The 10,303-nt window shown below is 39.4% G+C and overlaps 1 protein-coding gene across 1 annotated transcript in view; it reads left to right on the top strand.

Moving 5' to 3' along the window:
* Positions 1–10,303, top strand: part of ppm1lb (protein phosphatase, Mg2+/Mn2+ dependent, 1Lb) — a 39,867-nt gene continuing 29,564 nt past the window's right edge. The window contains exon 1 of the mRNA XM_007888582.2: positions 1–499. Within this exon, the coding sequence (XP_007886773.1) occupies positions 101–499 (399 nt within the window). The 5' untranslated portion in view covers positions 1–100. The remainder of the gene's footprint in view (positions 500–10,303) is intronic.

Genomic DNA, 10,303 nt, shown 5'->3' with positions numbered 1-10,303 from the left:
CAGTCAGTCAGTCTGTGTGGGGGGTTGGGGTGGGGGGGCAGGAGGATGGTGCACTGATGCTCTCGCTCGGTCCCATTTTCCCCCCAGGCTGGTAGAATAAATGATAGAAGACACCATGACTCTGTTGTCTCTCTTAGGCCGCATCATGCGCTATTTTCTCCTGAGGCCGGAAACTTTGTTCCTCCTGTGCATCAGCCTGGCCCTCTGGAGCTACTTCTTCCACACGGACGAGGTGAAGACCATCGTCAAGTCCAGCCAGAACGCGGTCAAGATGATGAAGGGGAAGGTGGTGGAGATCATCCAGAACGACCGGTTCGGGGGGCTGGACGTGCTGGAGGCAGAGTTCTCCAAGACCTGGGAGTACAAGACCAACAACGTCGCGGTGTATTCCATCCAGGGCAGGCGAGACCATATGGAGGATCGGTTCGAAGCGCTCACCGATCTGGTCAACAAGACTCACCCTTCCATATTCGGGATCTTTGACGGACACGGGGGAGAGGTGAGCCCTCTTCGTTTATGTGTGTGTGTGTGTGTATGTATTATACACATATTTAAAAGAACCGCAAAACCCTGAACCATTTTAAGATTGACCGGGTCCGGTATACATGTCAAAGTCTCTCGCGTGGTCAATCGTAATAATCCTTGCATTTGATACAGCGCCCGACCGCGACTTCCAGACGACTCGGAGGGCTTCACGGGCCATACCGTAAAAGTGAACTGACTGTGTGCTTTTGTGGGCGAAACGAGGCAGTCAATTGCGCACAGCAGCGCCGCCACAGACGGCCCCGGATTGTTAACTCGGAAAGATCCAAAGCAAGATTGCAAACTTTAAACTCCGGATCCTATATATTCGGCGCAGTTAGAACCAGTTGGACCTTAAATCGGATGGTTGGTGACTGAAGCGTATTGTGACTAGCATGTTCCCTTACAAAATGACCTTTTTTTCTTAATGTCCTAATAGTTAAAGTCACCCAGGCAGTTAATCTTAAATGATTCTAAGTAATATACGGCAGCTGGAGCATGACCAGAACGTGATGAGTTTAATAACCTGTGATTTTCAGGTGGAGACCTGTGTTGAAACTTAACTATCGTGGATTTAACGTTGCCGTGTGCACGATTAATGTGTAAATATTAATGTCATTTCATTTCTTTGCACTGTGAGTTACAGTTACGCTAACCCGTTTGTTTGAATATTAAATGAGTTGATCCTTTTGCATTTTAAAAAAAAATACACTTTTTTTTTTCGATACGCGCTCCGGTGAGGTTGTTCGTCTGCGAAAATCCATACGCTTGAGCTCAAGCGTGCTCCAGCCATTACGGGCTCTTGCTGGGGCCGGCGGGAATTGGTTTCCTCACGAACCGTTTGGTAGCCTTTTACCAGAGCAGAAGTCGTTTCAGATGAATATCCTAAGATCTATCCGAGATTCGCAGAGTACGGCCCTGCAGTTTCTTAACCGAAAGCCAAATGTATTCCTAAGGACAGAATCGAAATCCAGCGTGTGCTGGTAAATTGGAGCAGCAGGGGCGAGGATTTCTGCTGTAAATAATTCAATGTGCCTGTGAATGTTTGTGCCGCATGATGCTTTATGCTTTGTCCTTGTAAATCTGCATTTCACTATTTGTCACATAAGGTCAAACTGACCCTTTTCATGGTAGTAGCTTCTTCCTCTGAGCAAACAGTGGTAGTAACCCACGATAATGCTGTTGGCAAAAGAATCATTTTGTTGCTATGGTTTTGGAGGTAATATCCGCGGTCTGTACCGCAACACTTTTTCACACAGTGTCAAGTGAGAATGCCCGCTCATAAAAACAACCAACCAGATATCGGTGCTGAAGGCTTTCTATTTGCACCTTATTCTCAACGGCATGTTAGTTCCCGAATTTTGGCCTTTTTCTAAACCATTGTGTGATAACGCTAACATCCAATTGCAACCTCATGCAGACATTTTAATGGAATTTCTCGTCCTGACCATTTAAGATTCTAACCCTAAATTGGCTGAGATTCTCATACTTTTCCCCCACAGTGGTAACAAGGCTTCCCCTTTATTTATGTGTGTCATCTCTTTTAGTCTCCGGGATTGCGGGGTTTTTTTTTTAACAGGAAAAAGATCTCATGCACGCCGGTCTGAAAGCGGATAGGTTCACATCTCCCTGGAACTTACGTCTTGAGCTACAAGATTGAAATATGAAATAGCACAGCTTTCTAACCTAACCTCCACGAGCATATTGGAGGGCAGTGGTCAAAATGACTTTACTGCTGTTTGGGAGTGTATAAGTGGCTAACCCTTTTAGAGCAGCTTTGCAGTGAGCTCTGCACTGCTCGCCATCATGAATGACACAGAGAGCTTGTGATGACGATAGCATGGGTAGTGGTCTCACCGATCATAGATGGGGCGAGAGGGGGACTTAAACATAGACAAACCAATGATGTTCATTGATAAAAGGGGTGGTTAGACAAGTGGGGGGGGGAACTATGTAGATTTCAATGCCAGATCTCGTCATCTCCGACCTTGCATTTCATGGTTCTGTGAGCAGCTGTTCTCTATAGCTAGACTCGTACGTGTTTGAACTACCAAATGACATCTACACTATCAGTGTTTTAACTGTTTTAACAGTGAACGTTAATTTAACACATTTTATTCTCAAAGACAGTAAACTCTCCCTAAGGGCACAAGTGAGGTCTGACAACTCAACACCAAATGGATTGTGTTGGTAACTCTAATCTGTACATATACACTCTGCTTATTTCACTTCACAATAAAGTGGCATCTCATATGTTTCCAACACACATCGATCACTTGGTGTGTGACAATGAGCAGGTCACAGCTGAAATGTGAAGGTGATATCTCCGTGAAAAGAATATATCCCCTACTTGTCACCAAGATGCAAACTCTGTGAGGCAATGCTCATAATAGAGTAGAGATGGTGATAAGATTGATGATTTAATGTCCGTATATAATTTTGCATTTGCTGTTTTGTGATTAGAAGAGGCAGTTCTGTTTTTCAGAAAATAATATCGTATGACTCTTGTGTTGTCCATGATTGGATATCAGTTCTTCTTCACTTACGCATGAACTTCTGGAATTGCTAAATCTAGCAATGAATATTGGGCAAGTCGCATCTTAATTCTCATTTTTCCGAAAAAGTGGTATAATGACTTTTTATTTTGCAATTTCTATAGACAAAGTCTACAGTGACATTTTTGACTTTTACACACATCTGGAGAGTAACTGGAAGGTCAAACACAACATTCATTTTTACTCATCAATATGATAGATAATGGGACAAAATGTGAATGATAGTGTCGAGCATCTCAATTGAACAGAGATGCAGCATAGATCAAGCTTGTACTGCCCTATCAGTTTGTCTCAAATCAACCCCTGAGCAGCATCTCATGCTACATAACTGTCTATACGGTCTCTGTACTTGATTTGGTTAGTATCATTTTATCTGTAAGATCGCTTTTCAATTAGTGCTATTTAATGTGCAGTTGCATGTTTTGGAAGTGAACACGGTAAATCCATCTATTGTTCAAGCTCTTTCTTTTGTAAATTACATTAAAAAAACAGTCATTTTCTGTACCGCTGAATAGACGTGGAGACGGGACATATTTATCAAATGGAAAAGAAAATTCTGGTAACTATTGTCTTAAAAAAAAGATTTGTGCCACGGTAACGGTGAACGAAATGCAAATTTGAGAAAGCTGCTGCACAAAAAACACAAGGAGTGCTGCTCAAATTGTTCAAACCTGAGCAGTGAACCCAAATTACACTGACCCGAATTTGATTTTGAGGCAAGAAACCTCCAATTATAGTCTTTCAGCAAAAATGACAGCAGAAAGACTGACTCTCAACATTCACTGTCTTTATGTAAAGAACAATGTAGAACATCAGCTATTATTTTGAAAACTAACACTGTCCACAATTTTAAATCCCAGCTTGTTCCTTCATCACTTTTAGCCACTTTTTTAAAAAAAGTATCTCCTTGCAATGAACAGAGAATACACTTGCATATATGAAGTTTTCTTTTAGTCTTCTTAATATCTATATTCTATTCTTTGTGCGATATTGTCAGTTATTGTCAAACGCTTTGAGGGGGTCCTCCTAGTGCTCTATGAATTGCACAGTATAATTTAAAGTAAACCCAAGGTTTAGAAACCTTAGATTATGCCGTATAACAGGGCCTTGGGACGTCCTCCCGACGTGAAAAGCGCTATACAAATGTAATCTTGTGGTTGTGTTATAACAAGATAAGGTGGGTCTGTTTGTTTTTGACTCTGATGTATGTACAGTATATTGAATGACATAAGCTGTCTGATCCAAGGAGACATATTTCTGATCATTATGTTGCTCCATTTTGTACCAGAACGTTAGGATTGGAATCATGGAGAGAGCAGGAAAATGATGACCAAGATTCCATCACCATTCACACCTCAGTTTGTTTAGAGAGAAGGAATCTTTACAAACAAGATCTTAAGTTAATGTCATCAAAAAGTCTACTGTACTAGGGTAGTAGTTTGCCATTTTAACGTTGCAAATGTTGCTGTTGAAGTATTATGTCCTGTGGGCAGGTACTGGAGAACTTTTAAAACAAGCAGTGATAGACTTCCGCTTATCAAAGGGCTAAAGGTTGCAGCTGAAACTCCTTCTGCTCATGTTAGTAAACGGTACAGTTAAGTGAGCATGAGAACGCCGCACTCGACTAACTATCTACTTTGGCAACATCACTCCTGGGAGGCTTTGGTGAACTTGTGTAAAATGCAAATGTCATTGCACGCAGCGGAGGCGCTTGTGTGAAGTTCAGGCGCGGCTACACTGAGGACCATACTGGGGGGCCTAATAGAGCAGTGGGGGGTGGGTACTGTTACTGATTTAATGTATCAGCACTGATCACAGGAAACGTACAGAAAAATAAGAAAATGTTCTAGCATTTTGATTAGTACCCAGTTGAGTGCCAAGAAGCGTGGAGTCCTGCAGCTCAGTGGTTTGAGCACTCGCCTCGCAAGCAAGAGACCTGTGTTTGATTCCCTGCAGGACGAAACCTTGGCCAATTTTCCTTACTCCACCCGCCTGATAATAATCCCTCAGGAAAAAGACGATAATAAAGTCGGTCACTTCAATCCACGACTGTTTTGGGCCTATTTGTGCGCAATTGGCTGCCGGCTTTTGCCCACAAATATACAGTCAATTCACTTTACAGTATATTCTGCGAAGCGTTTTGAGACGTCTAGAAGATGTGAAAAGCGCTATATCAAATGCAAGGATTATTAAGAAAGATATGTGGGGTATTTCCTATTGTTCAGAGAAAATGATCCACACGAAACGTGGACTGAACATGTAACACATTTTTCACTTGAACAAATATTTTTTTTCCCCCCGGGGTAGAGAAAGCATCTCAACTGATCCCGATTCTCTCCTTAGGCAGACGCACCCGCAAGCAACCCAGAAACGTGACCCTCTTACAATAATGTTTCATTCCAGTCGTAGTGAAAACTAAGGTGACAAAAATGGCCCCATTACAAAATTTAGACGGTGAGCATATGACCAGCAGAAGCCCAAATTCAAATAGTAGGAGCAGCAAAGAGAATCAGCCATCAGTTACATCCACCATTCAGGTGCAAATGGAACAGTTCCAGCCCTAAGGTGAATGCTTATTAGAAACAAGACAAGCTTATTCAGCTGTCTATTGCCAACGTCTAAAATGCATTGGGAAGCAGGAGGCTGCAGCCTGAGGTCCGTTGACAGATTAAATATCGACTTGTCTTAAAATCCATTCAGTTCATCTGTTATTTGATAGCGCGTCCAAGTCTGGAAGTCTTCGCTGGTTTATTAACTGCTACTGTTGAATGTTTCCGTGTATCAGCACGTTGCAGCTTCAATTATTTTTTCTGCTGCACAGCATTTTGCTGCAGCTAACAGGATACGTTGGCACATTCAGAATGAATATCACACCTTGCGTGCCGTGCCGAAAGATGAACTGTCTTTATGAAAAAGCATTTAGCGTGCTTATTTTTTGTTCAGTGAGGGAGAAACGATGGAACAGTCAGGTTTTATTTTCATCTCAAAGATAGTGGGGGTTTTTCCCAATTATATTGCCTATCTATCACAAAATGAGAGGTTTACCAAATACGTGTTCATGCAAATACAGTACTATTAACTGGAGTTGTCGTGTTGGTTCTAATTAATGGGAGTATTGTATTTTTCCTGTTTTTGCCGATCACAGATGGGTCTCGTACACCCAGTTATTTGATAGCATGCTGTTAATAGTGATTCTGGTTTGACCCTTTAAGTGTGGCACCAGCAATAGCCTGTAATTCTGCATTGGAAGAGTATTCTTGAACTTTCTTCATTCCAAATTTCGTAAGAGTATGCCCCATTGTGGCATTCATGTTTATCAATGTGCATGAAATTTGGAATGAAGAAAGTATATGAATAACGCACAATACAAGGCAGACGATTGAAGAGAAATCCTACTTTAAACAAATCAGGTTAGCACAAATCCCAAAATGAAAGAGTAAAATATTTTCTCAGAACATCTTTGTGATTAGGATTGGAATGCAGCTGTTGCTTACACCACAGCGAATAGAACACCAGTCGAGAGGCAGAATCATTTAAGGCCGTGTCTATGGAAACAGTCGTTTTTTTTGACGAAAACACATTCAATTGTTTCGTAAGCTCCTTAGATCATTACTTGTTTGACAATTAAAAAGGCTTAAACAGCGGGAGTGCCTTGATAATGACTGTTACATGAAAACCTATGAAATATCCAGGTATTAGCATTTACATATACTGTCACGTGAGTATTTGTACATCAAATTTAATGGCTGGTTGATTCCTATTTTCCTGTTTATGACAATTAGAGGAGGTTGGGAGGCTGTTAAGTGTTTAAGAAGACTCTGAATAAGAAAAAAAACCTTGTCAACACACTCTCGAGGATCAAGCAATATAGTAATATAATGTCTTGTAGAGTTTTTTTAGAAAAACACTTAATGAACAGATATCAATTGCTTAGGGGAAGGACTGTTACACACATCCACTATTATACTCTCTGGTCTCTTTGGAGTTCATATGTTTTCTGTAGGTAAACAAACAGGCACTTCAGTGCTAGAATGCAGAAAGTTCATGAATACAGCTGTTAAAAGCTGAAACCTGATTTCTTTGATTTCATCTTTGTAGGATGGGGGAAACTGTTCTCAAAAGATTCTATGGTTTGGCGCTATACAAATGTAATTTGTTGTTGGTAGAGTTCACAATAAGTGTTGATTATTGCATGTTATATGCTTATTCAATGGAAGACAGGGACCTGACATGGACTTTTCTCATCCCATGCTTTCTTTTATTATGACCTGAAATGGGTATGCACAATATTTTAATGCAGTTGTGCTAAATACAGTTATAACTGACCACTTCAATTCAAATCAGTTTTTACCAAGACAAGTTAAAAGTAATAAAGTTCCAGTTAATGATTGTTTAAGTTCTACCTGTGCAGTTATTTTTAAAAACAACTAGAATCAGTACTTTTAATGACTACGGCTCTGTAATTACAAGCTGTAGGCTGAACACTTTCAAAGTATTTTGTTTGGAAGTCAATTAAGTACCTGTATCCAAGGAGTTTTATGTAGATTCATTTCGAATTGAAATGCAAATGTACCATGTAAGTGTGTGAAGTAGCTTTTCTCAGATTATCTTTCACATTAACGTGACAAGGTTTCACTTTGCTTTTATTCCATAGTTCTGTTTTCCTGAATTATAAAGAACTAACTGTATTTGCAATTGCAAAAGCAAGTTACAAGGCATCCAAGGATTCTGAGCCAGGCATGCTGCAACCAGAGTTAGCTGCATTTTTCTTGCATCTCTCAATAGTTCTACATGGAAGGAATGGTCTTAGAATTTAACTCTTCAATTTTTGGATAATTTCAAGGAGGATATTTGGTTTGTAAATCATTCAGCACCTTGGATTAATGTATGTTCTTCCTTCAGGGAACATAAATGAAAAGACAAGTAACAAGGTGTTATTGATTTAGCAATTTGATACAGTCAATAAAATGTTCAGCCACATACAGTCAAAGTTACTTTTTCTGAACTTGCAGAGACCAGTAAATAACATGGAAAGGAATTATCGCACAAGATGGAATGCCAAAAGGTCAAGCAGCTCATGTTGCTCCTTCAAATTAAGTGTAGGAACTGCTCACACTACGGTCATCTCCTTTTTACCTTGAGAGTAAATCTGCAGTTCTTCACTCTCTCTTGAATCAGGAATCTGTTTCGAAAGAAATAGTTCTCATTTAGGATGAATCTCATGGATGTTTGAGCTCTTCCACTTACTAAAATGGAGCTTTGCCCAGAACCAGGAGAAGATCTGATTTAAGTGGTTCGAAAAAATGATAATTGTAAGAAAAAGATTTCAGTGTGTTATTTCGCCATATAATTTTCTTGATATCATTTAAGTTAAATTTCCAGACAGAAAATTGCATACAACACAGCTTTTCTATATAATTAAAAATATTTCAGATGCCATGCTTTAAAATTTTATTGGCACTGTTCTTGAGTTAAAACTTAAAAGCAAAAGACTCGGGTGAATCAAATTTTAGAATATCTGGTGTTTTGAAAACATGAGCACATTAGAAAGATGATAAATAATAACCACAATCATCACATATAGAGACAAGTGAGCAACATAAAGGGCTGTCTTTTCGCTCCAAGGGATGAATACTCATTGTCTTGTATCCACAAATGACATTCCCAGGTATAGTTTCTAGAAGAAGAACCATCGTGTTCTGCAGAGTATTTGATTGCTTTCCTCTGTTCTTGTCCTGATAACCTTCATGTTCCATGTCCAGATATTTGTTCAGCTATTTTTAAAGGATTAATTGCTTTTAGTGGGTTTGTTCCACATGTCCTCTGTTCTGTGAGAAAGGAAACTTCTTGTAATCTCCAGACTCATTTCAGGTTTGTTTATTTTGTAATCATGTCCTAGTTCTGTGACTATTATCAAAGTTTAAATAACCTGGTTACATTCGCATGTTCCATGTCCCTCGGCATTTTTGTAACCTAGATCATAAACTCTCAGTAAAAGAATCCCAATTCTGTGAGCCTCGCTTCATAACTTATAATACTGCATTATAGTGTCGTCATATTCTACTCTCCAACGTTTTAAAAGCACTCTGAGATGCTATCACCGATGAAGAATACTATAGAAAGGCAAGTTGTTGTTGTTAATATCCTTTCGAAGATGGTGCCAAAAACTGTACAATGTCCAAATACACTGAGTTAATCAGGGCTTTCAATTTGCTATCAAATTCTATAGAGATACATCCAGCCATTTGATAAACCTTGTCGATAACATCTTCATATTGACTGAATTTTTTAACATATGATCAGGTGTCAGCCTGGTTCAATTGAAAGCACTCTTGCCTCTGAATCAGAAGGTGCCTCTGATTATGGAGTTGCTCCCAGTGTCTTGGCCAGCAATCCCCCAAATGAAATTGGTCATTCATTTTATTGCTGTTTGTAAGACATTGCTGTATGTGAATTGGTTTAGGGTTAGGGCATATTATTTATTAACGATGTTATAGTTTCCATCAATTTAAATCTTGACAATGACTCAACCCCATCTAACCCAAAGAGCCAATACCAGTGGTAATTGGATTGAAATAAAATATTGGCCTTATCCTCCTTCTGTTCCATATTTCATATGAATTGTTCACATTATTCACCATTGATTTGCAAATGGGATGTGGATTACACATCCTTAAAGAAATTGAAGGCAAATAGCTAGTGAAGCTCCAAGGGAACACAGGTACATTTCCCCACACAGATATACCGTCTGCTGATTTTATATGCAATTTGATCATGCAGAATTTTAAAAATTATATTTCACATTGAAATGGAAGCAAAGGTGTTCGACCACTTGATCTCATGAGAATTGCTCAATGGTATTCTGCTTCCCTTGTATTTTTGTTGAACCATTTTAGTACTGGCCCAAAATACCTGTGTAGGACAGCTCGGTTTCGATCTGTTATTCAAAGACTTCCAATGAGAATTTTTCTTCCTGTCAAAAGGCAGATATGCAGCAATTGCTGTTTACTTCAACTGATTTGAACTAACTTTCATTCAGACTGTCGGGATTCTTCTGCATCAGTACATTTTATGTATCAATACGTTGTAATAGGCTAAGAGGCTGCCTTTGGACTATCATGCAAACTAAGCAACTTTTATGATTAAATTAGTAGCTGATCGCAACATGTCAGGAAGAAAGAAATTGATTTTTATCATGTTTTATTACATCAAAGAATTATGTCAAA

This window comes from Callorhinchus milii, unplaced genomic scaffold, assembly GCF_018977255.1.
Source record: "Callorhinchus milii isolate IMCB2004 unplaced genomic scaffold, IMCB_Cmil_1.0 Scaffold11, whole genome shotgun sequence".
NCBI lineage: Eukaryota > Metazoa > Chordata > Chondrichthyes > Chimaeriformes > Callorhinchidae > Callorhinchus > Callorhinchus milii.
Note: the sequence above shows the minus strand (reverse complement) of the source record. Positions and strands in the feature narration are given on the sequence as shown.